At 38.4% G+C, this 21,640-nt stretch overlaps 1 protein-coding gene across 2 annotated transcripts in view; it reads left to right on the plus strand.

Moving 5' to 3' along the window:
* The first annotated feature begins 1,253 nt into the window (after positions 1-1,253).
* LOC110105703 (SPX domain-containing membrane protein OsI_17046) overlaps positions 1,254-21,640 on the plus strand; it is a 35,632-nt gene continuing 15,245 nt past the window's right edge. The window contains exons 1-4 of one of the 2 annotated variants that reach the window (XM_020835302.2): positions 1,254-1,612; positions 3,249-3,324; positions 8,334-8,454; positions 19,904-20,215. In XM_020835302.2, coding sequence (XP_020690961.1) covers positions 3,272-3,324; positions 8,334-8,454; positions 19,904-20,215 — 486 coding nt within the window. In that variant the 5' untranslated portion in view covers positions 1,254-1,612; positions 3,249-3,271. Of the gene's footprint in view, positions 1,634-3,248; positions 3,325-8,333; positions 8,455-19,903; positions 20,216-21,640 lie in introns of both variants that reach the window. The other variant, XM_020835301.2, reaches the window with a different exon arrangement.

Below are 21,640 nucleotides of genomic sequence, written 5' to 3' on the forward strand. Positions count from 1 at the left end.
ACTACACTATGGAGCTCACTCTCTTTTGAATTCCCCCAATGCACAATTAACACCACCTCACTCACCTAGAAAGAGATCCTCAGCCCCAACTATCTCTCACTCAATTAGGGGACACATGCATAGAAGTGGTATAGCATCTTATATGTGGACTATTTAGCATTATACCTTTTTTTTAATTTTTTTATTTATGCTATCTTTCTTGTAAATCTCATGACGCTATAAATTCGTGTCATAAGGAATAGATGAGGAGGATTTTTTCCATTTAAATAGTAGGAACTTTTTCTGCTTAAAAGCTCATTTTCTAATTCTTTTTCTTACCCTCCATTCTCGCTCAGGTTCCTACTTGCTTTTTTACTTAGTCGTCCTACCAATAAGGTCATGTGTCATCCACAAATAAATTTAAATTCAATATTAATATAGAATATTACACGAGAGAATTTTAGCTAGGAAAATAAATAATAGTCAAACTTTTAATATAGTCCTAATGACTCATTTAATGGGCAACCAGTCTTAATCGTCAGTGAGATATAATTATATTACTGAGCAAATATAATTATTATTTTAATTTTAGATTTATTTTCTTGTGAGATGTAAAAATTAAGATAAATTTTAATATATGTAAAAAAAAGATTTTTTTTTTAAAGTTAAGTAATTAAATATGCATAAACTGTTAAAATTTTAATATAGGCTATGCCACATAAAATATTCTTTTTTTTAATATTATTAAAATTTGCATGAATCTTTTTATGTGCATTATGATAATTGATTTGCGACTATGGGAGCGGGAGCGCGATTGCGGGAGCGAGACAGCGAGCGGGAGTGAGATTTGCCAGAGCAGGAAAGGAATTCGCGATCGACAAGCCGCTTTACTCGACTCATTTAGTGAGACGAGTCGAGCTCAAGCTCGAGCTCGGTACTTGGCATTCGAGCTCGACTCGAACACCCCCTGGCTCGAACTCGAACTCGACTCGTTTGCACCCCTACTCTATATTATGATATTTTGACTTATTTTTTTATTTCCTCTAAAAAATTTATGAAAATATCCTGACCCAAAAGGCTTTTAGGTGTGTTTTATTAGTTTTAAAATTCTTAAATTTACATCAAAACAATTATTATATATAATTTTTAAACTATGTTAAGATATCTCGTCATTATTTTTTTAAACAAATCCGTGCAATCATTCCTTGACCTTTTTAAAAGGAATCCAAACCCGGAACGAAACGGCCGACATTACAACACGTTTTTTTTCCTTCCACGCTGTGTAGCTTGATATACGTGGGCGAAGGTAATGGCAGAAGTGCCGGCATTCCTGCTCTTGGGCTCGCTCACAGTGCTGCACATTTTTCTAGGAGAAGGCTTCGGAGATTATCAATCGAACCCTTTAAAATTGGATCGCAGCTGCGTTTTGGAGCAAGGATTTGGTCCAAAACCGCCTTCTTTCTCTCTAACGCGCTCTTTCTCTCCTTCATCACCTTCGTTTACGTTGCTTGTGATCAGGCCACCAGATTCTTGAATGAGCTAGGGTTTTGTCATTTTATGCTTTGGTCAGATTGTTCGGAATCAGTTTCTTTTTGTTGATGGTCATCTAAGGATCCCAAGGAACGAGGAGTAGGTACTCTCTGATTTTTCTTAGGTGATGGATTTGATCTTTTAGCTCATATGCCATTATATGTTAATTGAGTTTTATTTATTGATTGTGGAGCTGGTTCTATCTGTTCTGTCGTTCTATTTGATTTGAGATGAATAGCATTTTGAGTGATCCGAAATCTATCATATGTGATCCACTTGAATATTTCGTTTGCTAAGCAATTTCAATTTCTTTGAGACTTTTCAACGCAATGAGCAGCATAACAAGAACTGTTGGTGTGTAGAACCGCAGTGTGTGGTGAGTAGAGAACCTTTGTTTCTTTTCTTTTCTTCTATTTGAATTGCTGTGTTGAATTTAGCAGGATTAATTTCCTATATGTGGAGCCAAAGCATTTTTGTTTTAAGAATTTGGCGCCTATTTATCAATCAATTTACATTAATTTGATTGCCGAACTAGATTTTGCGCTCTTCTCAGTTACCGTGACAGACAATAAATGCCCTGTTTGGAGGACAGCTACAGTTATGATTTTAAGTTTATCTTAGCTGCTTAGCTCGACTTATATACGGTTTTAACTAATTAATTAATTTTTTAGAGTTCAGGTTGTTTGTATCTTTGGAAATTTATCCTGCAAAGGCCTTCACAGCGCTCTAAGTCGTTTTGGCTGCACAGAGCCTTATTAATTCATGTTGAATCGCTTGCTGATTTCTTGCTTGAATAAAGTATTTATGTGCTATTTTGTTTTTGGATAACTTACACGAAGGAAACTAGTTAAGTTTGGCAGCTTTCTTCTAAGTGATTTTTTCATTGCTATTATTTTTAGTTGTTTGTATCTTTTGAACTTGTTTTCCTTTATTTTTTTTTTTGGGCCCGAGGCTCTTAACTTCCTATTTGCTCCAATAAGTTCAGCTTTTTTAACACTAACTTGAGCTTTGGTGCATGTGCTGCATTCTGCAATACTCCCTAGTTCTTCTGCTATGATGGCCTCAGCCTAGTGGTATGCTTGAGAAATGTATAATTTTGAGCTTTTATTTCCTAGGAAAGTACGTCATATGTACAGAAGGCTCATTTTGATAATGCCTTTGAACTGCATCACATTTTTCAGTCTCTGTGTTGTACGTTGTGGAGCTTAATTTTTTGCCCCAAGAAGGAAACATGCTAAAAATTATTTAATATTTGGGAGTTATTTCATTAAACGGATAATTTTATTATATGATTTGTTGTTTTATTTATTTATTTTTAAAAAGAGGGACATTATCTTTATGTTGGATTTTTGGAACTAAGGCTGTAAAACTCCCCAATCAAACCATAGTGAAATTTGTAGTTACAATTATAGGGTCTAGCTACAATTGAGTGAAGTTGCATAAAATTCTTGTTGTGTTTTGTGTGTTAATTTTCTTTTTTGTTTTCTATTGTGTGATTGAATTAAGTTTCACCTCTATCCAATACTTTGCTAAACGTACATTTTTGGGCTACTTGTTCACAAAAAGAAATTTGTGTCTGGTTCTTCTAAATGATGCAATCAAACCACTCTTTTCTTTTGAATTGGAAATATAGTACTTTTTTTGCACAAAAATCGATTGCTAATTGCTTTGTAAATAATTTAAATTTCCAAAGCTTGCTTATTTTTCTCATATTCCATTGAATGTTTTGTTGGTCTCAGTTTCACAACTCCAAAAATCGAAGATGGTAAACTTTGGGAAAAGGCTAATGGCTGACCAAATGCCAGAATGGGAAAGGTATGTTCCTTCATTATTTAATTTGAAAGTTCGCTTAGCTTTTGTACTTGTTTCTTTGTGCATTTCTTTTATGCGGGAAGTTGAACGTTGTGCATTCCATTAAACACTTGAAATGTTTGGCCTTTGAGGTACGCAATGTGGTTTAAGTTTATTACATTGTCTTTTGGTAGAATAAACTGCATTGTTTTTCTTAGTAATTTTTTTTCTCTTTTTCCCTGCCTTTCCTTTTTAAATTTTACAAAGTTAGGAAAAATTTAAAATTGGGCCAAAAAAAAAAAAAGAACTGATGGTTGTAATATAAATAGGTTTTCTTCTATGTCCTTTGAATATCAAACATGGCTACCTGTTTATGCTTGTGAAATGGCCAAGTGATGATATAATCTATAAGAGCAAAGTTGCACCGATATGGATACGGAGACACGGATACGGGACACGCCAATTCTTAAAAATGCAGGATACGAGTACGACGCGGATATGACTATAAAACATAAAATTAAGAAAGCAATCAAAGCATAATATTTGAAATTACAAAAAAAATGAAAGCAACATCATTTGTAGCATTGTAACTCATAATATCAAAATAAAAGTAAGCATTAAATATCTAGTACAACAACAAAAGCATAAACATAAATTGTTTAGCACATGAAATTTCAACTATTCAATAGAAGGAATGATATGATTAGCTTCTTCAGTGGTTTGTCTTTTAACTTCTATATCATCTTCAATAAATATTACAGCTTCTAATTCAGACTCATCAAGTGAATGATTAGCAATTTATAATATTCTCATGTCATCAAGAGACTCAAATCCATCTCGGAAATGAGAGAACCTCGCACGCAGTCGCGGAAGTAAATAGCATTGTTTTCTAATTTTTTTTTTCAATGGACATGCATATCCGATACGAGTGTCCTTTTGAAATTAAATAATATTTTAATTGGATATGGCAAAAGGAGTATTCGACACGTATCGGTGCTGTATCAGAGGCGTATCCGTGTATCGGTGTATCAGATACATCACGCCTTCATAAATAGGTGTATCAGTGCAACATAGGAGCAAACTCAACTGCAGATTCAATTTGGCTTCCAAAATGGAAGTTTCAGTTCCACCAATTTTAACATTTCAATGTTCAATGTTATTGTGGGCTTTGAAAATTCACGCCCTGGCTTCTCCACAGACCCGTTTCTTTCTTCTTTCGGGTCGTCAAAGAGAGTTTTTATGAGTAAGTTTTGAGACAAAATTTCAGAAGGCAGATTGTGCTTGTATATAAGTCACTACCCAGAGATTTTGCCCTTATTTTGCGAAAACTTTATGATCTGAGTTCAAGTTTCATATAAGCGCAAGCCCCTATAGTTAATTACCCCCCCCCGATGGTAAGAGAGAGCTTTCGATTAAGGCTAGTCATCAAACATATACTTAGTATCCGACGTATAGTAGCAACAGTATTTAGGAATTTAAAAATTTAATATCTAAAATTGAAAATTTTACCACCTTGCACTTAAAGCGGATGGTGGGGAGAGTGATGACCAGATCAAAATCCCATGGTTCCATCATCCCGAGTTATCATGGTTCCTAGTCTACTTAGTCAAAGGAGATAGTCGACCTAACCTGACAGAAGGATCCTTATCAATAGGCATGGGTTACTTCGTCCAAGAGTACCTTGTAGACTCGAAGTAAATATTTGTCTAAGAGGACAAATTTAAAGTCACCATAGCAAACATAGGGCTTTGTACCCTATCGATCATATCATATTGATTTATATCTCAAAGATTTGAAGCCATTGGGGAACATGAAGGTTCTGACCATGACCGTAATTTAGTGGTACCATTTGACAGCAAAAACACCCGTTTCAGAGAGTCCCGGTTATAACTGTTTACATGTTGGGTCATTTGGCGATGAAACCACTGGTTAGAGAGCACGTGCCATGTCCTTACAGGCAAAAAATTATTTGAGAATGAATTTTAATGATATTCTCGACCAAACATTGGCTCTTTGTGCTTGAAGACATTGGCTCTTTGTAAGCATTTGATGATTTATTTCATTTTTAAATATATTGATTTCAGTTGATTTTGGGATTTTGGATTTTCACATGCAAACCGCTCTCTGTCTAAATCACATATGATTTGTCCTCCAAACATATGATTTGGTAAGCATTTGATGATTTATTTCATTTGGATTTCACTAACATCTCTACATGCAAAAGTTTCTTTTGTTGTGTCATCACATAGATCTTGAAAGGATTTGTAAGCACCTGATGGATCGAAGCCTTTTTCACCATCGAGATAGATGTATCTATGGCTCGACCGAATTTCATAGCCCAGATTCGTCAGAATAAAGCAGGCACTAATCTTGGCCTTATAACCAGCTGAAACGGTCCTGGTGACACCTTTGGCCGAGCATGCAGAAAACCACACACAGGTCTTTGACTGTTTTGCTCGATCCGCCTATGAAAAACATGCTCAAAACAACGGCTGTAGACCGTTTGATCGGATGAAGCGCGCATAACGACAGCTATAAACCGCTCTCTATCTTGCTTGATCCACCCTCTGTTTCGTCACTGCTCCAGAAGCATGAGAAACTATAAAATATCCTTTTAGTCCTATATTTCTTCCAATCGTACACAAGAGCAACCCGTCTTTGTTCCACTCTCCCAGGCACGCGCAAGGGACATTATTCGTCTTCTTTTGATCGAACGCACGCTTGAATCATGCATGGTCTCCTCTACATGATGGAATCACCCACGATTTCCTTTGCATGTTGGAATCATGCATGGGCAAGTAATCTTTGTTTCCTCAGTCTCCCGTATGAATTCTAACACACTAAGCACATGCCCAGCACTCCGCTCACGCTTGTTTGAGGCCCAAAATCCGCACCTCCACATGATATTACGTGATTACTAACCCAACCGCGGCCCTCCTTCCATGATCTACACATACGTGGTCCAAATGCTCCCGCGCAACCTTCGTGCCTGCGACCCAGATGCTTCTGCATGGCCTTCATGCCTGCATCGCATGTGCCTTTCGTCTACAAGTTTGAGTTGCACGGGACCTCCTATGCTTCCGCCCGGGACCTCCTGTATTTCACACGTAGCCCGTGTCTGCCTCCGTTTGCGTACGCGATCCTGTTGTCCGTGCACCTAGTGTTACCCGCAACTCACATTATGCATCTTGCTCACACAACCCACATGCGGCCCCGACTTCATGGGCCTCCGTGCGCAACCACGCAACTGCTTGTCTCAGCTCGAATTGGTCCAACCACACATGTTGAAAGCTCGCTTGACGGGAGAAGAATGAACTGGAATAGGAAGAATTGGAGATCTCCAAATTACATCGAAAATCGCAACAAAATCCGGCTCTAATATCAATTGTTGCAAAAAATAATACAAAACAAACAACCAAACACATTGAACATGATGTGGTTTACGTGGTTTAGAGAAGAATTGTCTACGTCTACAGGGAGGGGATTCATTATTTTGGAGAAATAGAGTTACAATTGCACTCTTTCTCACTCATACAACAACCCTAAAGCCTTTATTTATAGGTTTGAAACAAATCAAATAAGGAAAACAAATCAATGCATTATTATATATGTGTCAAAATAGGTTTTTGGGGCAGGTTCAGGTAGAACCCGGAATTGATCTGGGTTCAAATGGGTTAACCTGAACTCGATCCGATTTTATAAATGGGTCAGAAATTCAGACATGGACTTTACCCGCTGAGTTACAGGGCAACCCCCTACCCGAAAATCTGGAATATAGCCAGCGCGAAGAGTTCAAGCATGAGTGGGTGCTGGTCGTGGCATAGGAGCGGGCCTGCGCAAGGTGAGGGCGAGCACAGCCTAGAGGGGTGCAGACGTGGGTCCGGGTGCGGAGTCTAGATGCGAGCGTGATAGGCTCTCTGCAGTGCGGACTGCAGAGCGATGCAGGAGGGCGTGAGCGCAATTTCTGTGTAGTGCAGGTTTTAGTGCCTAGTCGAGACATGAGCGCGGATTCGCGCTACAGACGAGGTTTCCGAGTCAACTCGGGTTGATTTCGAGTTTTTGGGTGAACTTAAATTTGGCCCGATTTTATTAATGGGTCGGAAAATGAAATCCAAAGTCGACCCATCTCGTGAACGGGTTGACTCAAACCCAAAATTTTTTTGGTTGGATTCGGGTCGTGTTTTAGGTCAGGTCAAATATTGACACCCCTAATTAGTTATGTAAATCTAATCAATTAGATCTCCTAATCAATGCTCTCCTAATCAAAACCAATAAAAGTTTTCCAAAATAAGGCTGAATTGGATATGGAAGGATTTCCATAACATTGATTTCATAGCTGTGTCGCCAATTTCAACATGAGAGATTTGAATCCTTTCGTGTATCATCTTCTCCTCGAAGTCCGCATTGGCGGGAGCTTTGTGCATTAGCTACGCCTTTTTATTTTACATTTGAAACAGTTTAGTAGCTATATTATACCATGAACTAGAGATATAATTATTAAACCATGTAGTTTTTTTCCTATCCAACTCAAGCTGGTTACTCAATTGTTCCAAACAGCAAGTCAGCATTATAGTTAGCTTTATAAATCCTTATTTATCATTCCTTCCTGCTGATTTCTTCGTGAGGTGCAACTCTAATTTATAGAAGTGAGGTGTCAATTCTGATACATTAGTTAAAAAAGAAAAAAGAAAGAAAAATAGATGCCCCTTGATCACATCTCTTACATTGCAGATATGTTCTAAACCTTGTCTCTCATATGTCAATGATTTTGGCGGCACCTTGACATATACCATTGTGATTCTTATACTTCTATCCAATTAATTTTTTTTTCATCTGGATATGATATGTTTTACTTTTATGAAATGATGCACTATCAATTACTGCGATATTTTGTATATTTTTATTCTTTGTTCCATCAAAAGCCTAATTTCCATGCAATTTGGGTCTTAAACTCATTTTTATTGCTTCAATTTTTTTCCTTACTATAAAGTACTTGCTACTATTATGGATTCATTGTTTTTTCATTCTTCTAGATACTATATTAATTACAAGCTAATGAAGAAAAGAGTCAAACAATACGTTCAACAATCTCAGCAAGGTGGAAACGATAAAAGGCAAGTCCTGAAAGAGTTCTCAAGAGTGCTTGATGATCAGGTAGGGATACAAGTTTGTTGCCACTAGTTTTAATATTCAATCAAGCTTTCATGGTAGTAAACACATCCATTATGAGAAGCACGTATTAATGTAGTAATTATTGTCCCATTTATTTGCCTTGTTTATGCGTTTGAATTTACCACATTTTATTAATTTAATATTTTGGCTTAGGAAAATGCTTTTTTTTTAAATAATACATATTTGGTGAGTGGAATTCATTAATTTGATGTATTCCCTATTATAAATATAAGAGTTGTCTATTTTATGATACACAAAATAATATTATTCTCCATTAACATGATATAAGAGTTAGGCTGATACTAGCCATAGCCTCCATCTCCCCCTCTTCTTGGTCATGATGCAATCTTTCCAAAACATCCCTGTCCATGCCTACTCCTCTTTGATGCCAGCCATGTGCAGCCTTCATCTCTTGACAAACTCAATCATTTTGACTCCCACCCTTCTGAACTGATAGATATTGCCAAATATAGTAGATGTCTAGCTTTTAATCATGTAGTTCTTATGTGGTTGCTTAACAACCTTGAACCTACTATTGCATCCATTGATATATTCCAGGGAGCTGATCAAGGGATGTGGGACTTCTCAGCTCTACTTACTTTTATGATGACAAGATCTCTTGGATATACACTATTTATTTTGAAGTATTCTCTTTGCTATGGGATGACAAATCTGTTTAGGAGTACTAAAACAAGTTCATAGAAAAATGGGATAGACTTCTTCAATTTTAACCATCTTGCTAATCAAACTACTTGAAAAAAATAGAATGAAGACTTTCTCATTATCAAGTTCCTTCCATCCCTACTATATATTCAAGCTCAATTAATTTTAGGTCCTATTGTCTCATATATCTCCATTGCTGATGCAGGACTACTTAGTTGACATGCTTATGGCTTCATTTTAGGCATTGCACAACTTTTTGATTAGAATAATTTTGGATTAAAATTATTAGCAATTCTCAACGTCGACTAAAACAAATAAAGAGATGCTTTGCGTAGGTTAATCACATGCTCCAAGCTTTGAAATCTTCAAGATAAATAAGACAATTGAAACAATGCAAAATAGTAGTCTTCAATTTAATCCCTAGTCTAACAATGAGATTTAGGATGCAAAGAAAGTACACTCAATAACCTACGAATTACTAAGCTTAGCAAGAACTCGTGGAGGAGACTTTCGCGATTACAATCTAACCAATTGAGAACTTAGATTTAGAAGAATTTGAGTGCAAGTAAAAAGGAAAACCTTGGTTTAAGGAGACGCGGGGATCCTCCACTCGATGCCGTACTCAGTCTCCGGATCCGCCATCCATACGAGAAACCGCTGTTTTGACTTGTATGACAAGGAGATACTTTTTCAATGGTGCTGTAGTGAAAATAGTCCAGCGGAAACTGCTGGACAGCAGTTTGATTTGGTAAAGCAGCAGCTTGGAAGCTTCAAGTTGCTGGAAGAACAACGATAGCTGCTGGAATTCTCTGGCTGAGACCTTAGAAGGCAGAATACTCAATGTCCAATGGAGTTTGGAGAGAGATCTGTGGAGGGAAGTTAGCACACGGGTCAGGGAAGGTTTCGGCCAGCAGGAGAAAGTGAAAGATGGGTTCAATTCCAAATTAGTATAAGGGAAATTTGGAAAGATTATAGACGTGGGGGCTGAGGAGAAACTCAGCCAATAGAGGTGGAGGATATTGATTTTTTTCCAAGAGAACAACAAGCAATATGGCAAGAATTCCTGGAGGCCGGCAATAATGGGAGAGGTATTCAAATTAATTCCCAATTGAATGGGCTTTCTTTGGGAATTAATTAAGCAGTAAATTATTCAGAGACGGCTAAGAGATGTAGCTGAAATTTGAAAAAAAAAAATTTCCAATTGAAGCTAAACAGGAATTAGGAAATAAATCCTAAGCCTTCTCTATAGGGGCCGGTGGCAATGATGGTTCAGTGGACCTTAGTGAATAAAGTTTAAGAGCTTCCTAATTTGGATTTAAAATTAAGGAAAGAACTAATTAAATCCAATTTGAATTAAAATTCAAATAGGCTTAATGTTGGTAACTTTCCAAAAATAGATTTTGGGTAGATTTGGAAATATTTCAAAATCAAACTAAAGGAGTTTGAATTTTAAAATCTGTCTCAAAATAGGTTCATCCAAATTAGGCAATGGAACTCCATAGGGGAGGGGGGGTGGAGAGGAACGGCGGCTAGGTGGTGGTAGCCGGCGGCAATGGGGTTCGGGATGGGGTTTTGGCCGTGGGGTGAAGGAGAAGGGGAGGGGATTTTGCGTGGACTAGAATCCGGCGGCTAAGTGAGGGTGGGAAGGAGGAGATAGATACGAAGGACGAGAAGAAAACACGATAACGAAAGAAACCACGAACCCGACTTATCTAGGTTGATGGGTATTGCGCGAATCTCCTTCCTCTCCTAGGAAGCTCTCTCCATTAGAACCCTCAAGCTCTCTCAAGAACTCCAAACAAGAAGACAAAATTCTCAAATAATCATTCTTTCATTAACCTCAAATAGAACAAAGGGGGGCTTTAAATAGCCTCATACAAATAACTCAAACAAAATGGCACAAATGCCCTTTGGGCTTACACATGACAACTCCCATAAGAGGGGTACAATCGGAAATAATAAAACACACATAAGAAAATAACAAAATGCAAGAAAATAAAATACATCGATGACTCAAAAATATAAAGACTCGATCGTGGCCATAGATCGGCGGCCACGTCTCTGGTAAACTTTCCATGATGATCTGATGTCCCCATCAATTGCTCTCTCTGAAGTTATCTGATTCATTGAGTTACCTGCTCCACCTTTTGATCTTATCATGCTACCCTTTCCACCAAAATAAGGGGTGTTTGTAGTTCTCATCGGTGTGGTAGCTGAGGTGGCAGCCATGGTCATAATTGCAACTCTTTCTAATATTTTTAGCATTTTCAAATGACAGCTCTTTTTGGATCATTGGTTGGAAAAGATTGGCTATTTATTTCTCAACTTGTTTCACACACTGGAGAAATTATTAGGTGCAGACTATGTATATAGCTCTATGTGTGGAAGGCGAGAGGACGCAATTATAAACACGTTGTGTTCACCTGATTGAAATAGACAATTGTGTAGTTCACCTGATTTGGGTATGCAACAATACTTAATTGTGTATTTCAATCAAGTAGACTACATAGTGAGTACAGAACTGAGTACTCTTGCATTCTGCATGTAAAGTTATGTACATAGTCCAAACCTAATAATTTCTATAAATACACAAAAAATACTTGATACGTCATCAAAAAATTATCTTGAACGGGCACGAATCTCAATGCAAAATCAAATTGGAAACTTCAAAAATTAATTCGGAGACTATTCGAACTCCGATTTCAGCAAACTTACAATTGAACTGAGCGTCTCGGAAATACGAACCTAACGACACCAAATTCGACTCAATCCGAGCCCAAATGTGTCCAAATCAAGGACCCGAAGCACTGTTGGAAGGTTCAAACCACAATTTGAGTTACCAAACGATTTCCAAACTTGACAAGTTTATACTTGAATCGAGCGGCTCAACGAGACGAATCCAACAAGCCCAAGATTGCCAAATTCCGACATCATTAAGGTCTTCAAATGTTTAAAGAACGGTGTATGATCAAGGGATTCAACATCGGCCGTTCATCCGACCACTCCCCATTTACCCTTGATCTCTCACCTATTTACGGGTCATGCCACTCCAGATATCTATAAATAGAACTCCCTCTCCTCTTGAGAGAAAAGGCTAAGTCTAAGGAAAAGAGAGAGAGATCGGAGATCGCTCTTGCTTTCTAGCCTTCTCGACCACCGCCGGACTTTCGCCGGACCACCACTTGAGGCCCTCACCTCCGCCGGACCACCGCCTGACGCCATTGCTCCGCCGGACCACCACGTGAGACCCTCACCTCTACCGGACCACCGCCTGACGCCGTTGCTCCGCCGGACCACCACTTGAGGCCCTCACCTCTGTCGGACCACCGCTTGACGCCATTGCTCCGCCGGACCATCACGTGAGGCCCTCACCTCCGTCGGACCACCGTTGCTCCGCCGGACCACCGTTGCTCCGTCGGACCACCGTTGCTCCGCCGGACCACCACTTGAGGCCTTCACCTCCGCCGGACCATCGTCTGACGTCGTTGCTCTGCTGGATCACCACCTTAGGCCCGGACTTCTGCCGGACCACCACTTGAGGCCCGAACTCCGCCAGACCACCATCTGACATCAAACTTCTACCGAAGTATCACCCTCCTACTACGGTCTTTCAGACCCCGGTCTCCTGCCAACAATGATCTTTCAGACCCTGGTCTCCTACCAACTACGGTCCTCCAGACCTCCGTCGCCTATTACGGTCACTCCGACCTCCATCACAATACAATGGTCTTTCTGACCCCAGTCTCCTGCCGACTACGGTCCTCCCGACCTCTATTTCCTACTACGGTCACTTCAACCTCCATCACAAGAAAACGGTCTTTGTGACCCCAGTCTCCTGCCGACTACGGTCCTCCCGACCTCCGTCGCCTACTACGGTCACTACGACCTCCATCACCAAACAACAGTCTTTCAGACCCTGATCTCCTGCTGACTACGGCCCTCCCGACCTCCGTTGCCTACTACGATTACTCCGACCTCCATCACAAGACAACGGTCTTTCTGACCCCAGTCTCCTGCCGACTACGGTCCTCCCGACCTCTGTCGCCTACTACGGTCACTCCGACCTCCATCACAAGACAACGGTCTTTCTGACCCCAGTCTCCTGCTGACTACGGTCCTTCTGACCTCTGTCTCTTGCCGATAATGGCCCTTCCAACCAAACAAATATGTCTATGTTTATTATTGTAACTCCCACCATGTAATTTGCTCTATATGACGCACATTTGTAACATCATGCCAAGGTCTTCTCCCTAAGAAGGGATTCATTTGTAATCGACTGCAAATACTAGTGGATTCATTCAAACTGGGCCAGGCCCCGTGGTTTTTTCCCTTTTTAAGGGTTTTCACATAAAAACTCTGGTGTCTCTTATAAATGCTACACCCTCTCTCACTTATCTGATTGTGTGCTGGATCTTCATACAATTCTAAAACGTTAAACTTTATAATTCTCTACCGCCGCGAATACTCCAGGACGCAACAATACTTAATTGTGTACTTCAATCAAGCGGATCACACAATAAGTAAATACTTTGTGTACTCACCTTCTGCAGGTAAAATTGCGTACATAGACCACACCTAATAATTTAGCTATATAGTGAGTACACAATTATGTATTCTCGTCTTATGTATGTAGAGTTACATACATAGTTATTTATACAACAATACTTAATTTTGTACTTCAAGACTACACAATCAATACGCACATAGTACTTCTATCTTTTGCACGTAGAATTATATACATTTTCCACACCTAATAATTTCCCTAAATATTGACCCTATTCTTTCCAACTTTTTGGAACCTCATTGCGTTTTGTTACTCCTGCATCACTTTAAGATGACTATTTATCCCTCTCATCCAATTTTTTCCGCTAAATTAGCCATAGTTGATCATTTTGATGTGCAACTTGAGTTTTAAATTCTGATGCTTCTTCCTATATGAAAAAAAACTGACGATTTTTTTATCTCTTACCATGACACTTAGCTATAGACATGCAATTGCATGTAGGAGTTAGGAACATGTGAAGGCTATAAAATTAGGGCATTTCATGATATTTGGGTTTCATGCAAAATATTTAAAGGTTGTACCTAAATTGGTGTGCTTGATAAAGAATTCGACTCTCATTCATCTTTTTGCTTCTTTATTACAAAATTAAACAAGTTTAAATAAATTTTTAAAAGAGCATCGGAGAAATGAATTGTCTCTTGAGCACTGACCCGCTTTTAAATTTATGTTTGTGAATATGATCTATTACAATTTAATAAATAATTCACTTAAAACTTTAAAAAGATGCTTATTCAATGATGACTTAATTACTTATTTGATTTTATTCTATGTAATTATATCCATCTTCATATGTCTATTGCAATTTAAAAATTATGTATATTATTAGAGGTATAAGCATATTTGAAAATATCAAACAAATGTTAGATATAAAGATTAAACCTTTTTCTTTTTAACATATGAACTTCACTAAACAACTTATTTTTTTATGTCACTTATTTTTAACTTTACAAATCCAATTATGACAAGGCTATAAGAATAAATTATTAGTATTGCTACGTCATCAAAAATTTCTTTGATCGAGCACGAATCTCGAGCTATATTCAAGTTGAAAACTTTCAAAATTAAATGTGAGACCATTCGAACTCCAATTTATGCAAACTTATAGTCAAACTGAACGCCTCAAAGAGACGAACCCACAACACCAAAATCAGTCTAATTCAAACCCAAATGGGTCCAAATCAAGGTCCCGAAACATGTTTGGAAGGTTTAAAGCATAAATTTTATGACCAAATAATATCCAAATCAAATGCTTATAGTCAAATTGAGTGGCTCGGCGAGATGAATTCAAAGAGTCTAAGATCACTGAATTCCAACATCATTAATGCACTTAAATACTTAAAAAAATGCTCTATGATTGGGGGAATCAATACGGACATCCGATGGAGCACTCCGAACCTTCACCAGATCTTCTATATATTTATAAGGTGTGCCACTCACGAAAATCTATAAATAAACTTCACTCTCTATATGAAAGGGGGCTTAGAGCAGGGACCTTTTGGCAGGAGATTATTGAGCTATGAGACTTCAAGAGCTCCAACACCAGTGTCGGCGAACCTCCGTCGACCCTCGTCAGACAACCACCCAGCCGCTGACCATTGCCGGACTTCCACTTGGCTGCCGATCGTCGCCGGACTTCTACCAGACCATCTTGGGACCACCACCCGGCCGCCAACTACTGCCAGACTTCCACCAGGCCGCCGACAGCCGTCAAACTTCCGCCTGACCATCGTCGGACCACTGCCCGCCCTTCGACCGCTATCAGGCTACCACCAGGCTATGAAACGCCTTTGGACTTCGGCCTGACCATCACCGAACCATCGCCCGGCGGCCGGACTACCTCCTCTCCACCGATCGTTGATGGACTTCCACCCAGCTGTCGAGTGCCACCGGAGTTATGCTCGACAACTGTGGGATCGCCACCAGACTGCAACCTCTGCCACCTGCCGACTATGATCCCCTGAACCACCTTCGCCCGCTGACTACGGTTCTTTCGACCACCCTCGCTCACCATCTATGGTCCCTTCAACCATTGTTGCCCGCAGACTATGCTCCCTCTGACCACTATCGCTCACCGACTACAATCCCTATGAATTTTGTCGCCCACCGAATACAACCCCTCTGACCAACATTGTCCTCCAACCCTACGACCTTCATCGCCCGCCAACCGCAATCCTTCTGACCATCCTCGTCCGCCGACTACGGTCCTTCCAACCTTCATAGCTTGCTAACAATGGTTCCTCCGACCACCGTCGCCTGCCGACTATGGTTCCTCCGACCACCGTCGCCTGTCGACTATGGTTCATCCGACCTCCGTCACCAGCCGACTACAGTTCCTAAGACCTTCGTCGCTTGCCAACTATGGTCCCTCCGACCACTATCACCCGCCTACTATGGTCCCTCCAACCTCTTTCGCCCGTCGACTACAATCCCTCCAATCACCCTCGTTCGCCAACTACAGTCCCTCCAGCCTCCTTCTCTTATTGACTACGGTCACTCTTAGGGGTGCCAAAATTGGGTTATAAGTCGGGTTTAGGTCGAACCTGTTATTGACCCACCACTATTTGACACGGCCTCGAAGCCGACCCTTTTTTGCAAACTGGTTAGAAAATGCAACCCAGACTGGACTCGTTGGGTTGTCGGGTTAACCCTACCCGACCCAAAACCACCTATAACTTACAAGATTTGGCCGAAGAAGCACGTGAATGGAAGAACAACGAACTCCCTCTTGTCATTGTCGTTACTTCTGATCCAATTAAAGAACGACGAGCGAGCTGCCGTGACTTCCGACCCACATGAAGGAACGTCGTCGAAGGATAAGTTTCGACCCAAAATGACGAAAGAATAGGCGGAGAACGCGAAAATTGTGACTCCTACGGAAGCAACATAATAAAAGTAAAAGAAAACCCTACGCGTGACAGCGTAGTGCAGGTGAATTGGCAGAGGGCTGAGGTGGGGCACGCTAGTGGGATTGCGGTCCGTGCGGAAGCAGGTCAAAATTTGGAACTGGGTCATACACATGTCAATTTTGGGTTAGCGGATTGACCCAAACTCGACTCGATTTTTCAATCGGGTCAAAATTTGGAACCCAAAATCGACCCGTTTTCTGACGGGTTGACCTTAACCCAAAATTTTTGGGTCAAGTTTGGGTCGTGTCAAATATTGACACCCTAGTCCCTCTAACCTCAGTCGCCCACCGACTACGGTTCATTCGACCACTATTGACCGCTAACTATGGTCCCTTTAACTACCGTGGTCCGCCGACTATGGTAGCGCCAACCTCTATCGCCGGTCAATTACGATCTCTCTAACCACCGTCGCACACCAACTATTTCTTGTCCGACCACTCGCCCGTCGATTATGTTCCCCCTGGCCGCCATCGCCCGCTAACTATGGTCCCTCCGACCTCCGTCATCCTGCCAACCAAATGAACATGCCAATTTTACCTTGAGAATCACTCCCTTATTATTGGATTCTTCCAACCCCAACTATGTAATGTGCAATATATGATACAATAAGTCTAGGCCTTTCCCCCGAGGAAGGGCAACATTTATAATCGACTACAAGCAATAGTAGAATCATTTCAACTGCTATATTTTTCTCCTCTTTAGGATTTTCCATGTAAAAATTTTGGTGTGTCTTATGACTTTCGCACCTCTCTTTCATATCTGTCTGTGTGTTGGATCATTTTATAAAATTTGGATGCTAAACTTTATATCTCTCTACTACCGCATATGTTCCAGTCCGCATTAAGTATGAAACATATAATTGAAAGTTCAGAGGAGGTTGTAAGACCTCGTTAAACTATTCCTAGGCACACCAAGAGGGGGTGAATTGGTTATTTAAATTTTTTTTTTGCACAAAAAAATATTGTTGAAATTTTTCACTAGCTTAAAATAAAAAATTTGATCATCTGATGCAGAAGCTAATAAACTTAATAACAATTACAATAATAGTAATGATAATTTAATCAACTTAATATAACATTAGCCACAAATTTTTCAACATGCATTTTTCAGGAAAATAAATTGCAGAACAGTAAAACACAAAAAATAAAAATTAGAATGAGCACACTAGAATTTTATAGTGGTTCGGTCAAACAATGACCTACGTCCACTCCCCGGAATCCTCCTCTCCATGTATTACATTAAACCTTTAGTGACTCTCCTTTTGACCCCACAGCTAGGCGGATGAGCCTTTATAAAATATCTTTCACCAATCCGGTGCGGTAGAGGACCGTATTCTTTTCACCCTCCTGGTGAGGCAGAGAACATAAAATCCTTTTTCACCCTCCTGGTAAAGGCAGAGAATCTCGAATCACGTTCACATTTTTTTGTGTGGAGTAGCCGGGTCGTTTGACACCAAAGAGGTCTTCTTCTGAGAGCTTCCCTCAAGATAAACCTTGACACATAGAGGAAGTCAGGTGCAAGTTTGCCGGAGCAACTGTGTGGAACTCCCTCACATATTCCCTTGATACCCACAAGGTTCTTCTCCCTCTCTCACAAACTCCACCCTTTCTCTCTCAAGTTATAAGCTCTCTCTTTAAGTTTTCTTCAGAAGAAAATAACTCAATGAATACCAAAAGGACTTACAAAGTTTTATGAGAAAACTTAAATAGAGGGCTTAAAAAAATCCTAAAAATTCAATTCAGTCGTCACAGTTCGTACATTACAATCAGAAGATCGTATAGTAAGATACCTAGAATGACCTGTTATTACTGTACGGTCACCAGTTAATGTAGTACAATCTGTTCAAATTTTCATTTTCCATACTGTACACGTACAGTTAGTACAATATGATCAATTCAATTTTGCCTGTTAGTACTGTACGATTAGCATTTAGTGCAGTACAAATGAACAATTATACAATACGATTAGTTCAACCGAATTGCAGTTCGTCTATGACAAATCCTAGGACAACCAAATATCATCTCTTCCAATCGTACATTATGATATAGTTTGTATAGTACGATAAAAAAAATCAAAATTAAACAGATTTGGTTGATTAATCGCAGGATTAAATTTTACAATATTTTAAACATCGTACAATATGATTAGGTTCGTGCAGTACATATAGAATAACATTTAAAATTCAAAATTTTTCTTAATTTAATGAACAACAATGTTTCTGATTATAACATATCGCCCAGTATGATATGGTGTTTGTGGTGTACGATTAGTTGTATTTCAAAATTATTTTTTCAAATACCCTAAATTTTCATTGAATGGTGCATGATGTATATTAAATGTTAGTACATACACTAACAAATATGCACTACAAATACTAGAAGAAATAGACAATCAATAATGTTTGTTATCATCAAAATCATAAATCCGGGAGCACGAGTTGCAACAATAATTAGTCAAACTCAATTAGATTTTGATTATATCCATTTTCATATGCCTTATAAATAGATAAGCTTGAACAAGCTTTTACAATTCAGAAAATCTTCAAGCTTGACTCAATTTTAATGAGAAAATAAATCTATAATCTTGAACAAGTTAGTGCTTAGCTTATTTTGGTTCATCTAGAGTCTTAGAAATACTTGATGGAATGACAATGAAACAAATTAAATTATGATAAAAACATAATCTCTCTTGGTATCAAAATTTGTGGAGAAGAGAATATAAACCTCCTTGTCCACATCTTATAGTGATCCATGCGCATTACTTAGATTATAAGAGCACTTAATATGCCTTACAAATAATAAAAATTCATTTACTAATCAATCAATTGGATGTAAGTTGTCCTTATTTTAAGAAAGTGTTAACGTGAGATGATGAGAAGACCAAATATCTAAATGCTAATAGAATCCTAACAAATTTTTATATTTAAAGCTATTTTTATCCAAAAAAAAACTACTAAAAAAAATTCAAATTAAAAATATAAGAGAAATTCAGCGTAAATTGAAATTGGCCTAAAAATATTTCAAAATTAGTTTTATTCAATTATGTTTTGGTCTAATTTACTATTTGTAATTGATCTATATGACCATTTTGGCATTTGTGGAGCCGTCCTATTTAAAGACCTGCACTGTATCAAAAGATTTATGTCCAAAGTCATTGTTTTGAACTTGAAAGTTGAATGTATGTTCACCTTTTTGTTAAAATATTGGTTCTCATTTTAGTAGTTAGTGTATCTTCTAGTTTTATTTCCTTTGTATAAATGCATGATCATATTTTAAATTTATTGTTTTCTTTTGCACAGATTGAAAAAATTGTCCTTTTTCTTCTAGAAGAACAAGGGATTCTTGCAAGTAGAATTCAAGCACTGGGTGAGAAACACATAGCTATTTTAGAACAACCAGAGCTATCTCAAATAAGTGAATTACGAGAAGCTTATAGAGCAGTTGGGCAAGATCTTTTAAAGTTGCTTAAGTTTCTTGATACGAATGCTACAGGCATTCGTAAAATTTTAAAGAAGTTTGACAAACGCATGGGATATACATTCACAAACTACTATGTGACCACCAGATCAAATCATCCTTATTCTCAGCTGCAGCAGGTTTTCAAACAAGTGGTATGTCAATAATCAAACTTCTTCCTTAACTCCGAGGTTGTTTAATAGCATGTCAAATGAATCCATACTTTAAAACTTGACGGTAAATGATTATATGGCGCCCCTTAATCTTTTGTCTCATTAGGTTAATTACATCGTAAAATGGTTAATGATTCTCCATGGAAGTTTTCTTTTACTTATATTTGGTATTGTTTAGCCATATTTACTTCGCACTAGGAAATTACTAAGAAGAAAGGTGATTTTAAGGACAATTATGGAGTGCCATGTTTCGTTCTATTGATGATTGATCCAGATATATAAGGACAATTATGGAGTGCCATGTTTCGTTCTATTGATGATTGATCCATATATATATATATATATATATATATGAATTATTAGTTTTTATGTTAGTTTATATTTTCATGATGATTACCTTGTAAGGGGTAGTGTGGACATGTAATTATTAGGATAAATCTACGAATGACTATATTCTTTTTAAAAATCGTATTATAAAAAATCAAAATTTTCTGCAATCTTTGTTTTGGGTTCTAAGTTTTCTTATTTGAAGATTCAACAGTTTGGGATTTAACATTCACATCTTGAAGATTTGTTGTCTGATAACTTATTTTTATTTGTTTCTTTAAATTTTATATTAATTTTACAATTCAGCTACATATCATGCATCAATTTTGCATTGTCAATTTGGCATCAATGCAAAATTGATGCATCAATTTCCTCTCTCTCTCTCTCTCTCTCTCTATATATATATATATATATATAGCAACCCTCTACAAAAACCCAACGTGGGCATAGGATTTAATGGATATCACAACCCGTTATAAGAGCCAAATTTAAGATTTTATGGGAACGAAACAACGTAAACCATTTATTGCAATATAACTTAGAATTGCTTTAGGAACAAGATACGTAAAATTATCTTGCAAATGTTACATACTTAGATGTGAATTCATAATGAGATAAAAAAAGTGAAAAATTCAAGGAATTAGTTGCCATATCATGAAATAAAGTCAAATCAAATACATTAAAAACTAGACTAATGGCATAACTTTCTGAATATCCAGCTTATAAGCATTTGTCTCAATGGGGGAATGTATGATTTTAATTAGCCCCAATTTTCTTGCATGAAATTTCACAAAGATTCTGATAGGAAACACTTGGATTTCCAAGTGTTTCTCACCAAAATCAGTAAAATTTCAGCAGTAAACTGCTGTCCACAGCAGCCAAACAGCAGGAAACAGGGAAAACGTAGAGAAAAAACACAAGTAGAAGCTTGTATTTCACTAGAAAATCAAGGAAAACAGCAAAGATACAATTGATCCTCAATTCGAGAGGAGGATCGATCTCTCCCAAATCTGTAGACGCCGCTAGAGCCCAAAGAAAACCTAAATCTATGGGATCTCAAATTTCAGCCAAATTCAAGAT

Source organism: Dendrobium catenatum, unplaced genomic scaffold (genome assembly GCF_001605985.2).
Source record: "Dendrobium catenatum unplaced genomic scaffold, ASM160598v2 fragScaff_scaffold_1056, whole genome shotgun sequence".
NCBI lineage: Eukaryota > Viridiplantae > Streptophyta > Magnoliopsida > Asparagales > Orchidaceae > Dendrobium > Dendrobium catenatum.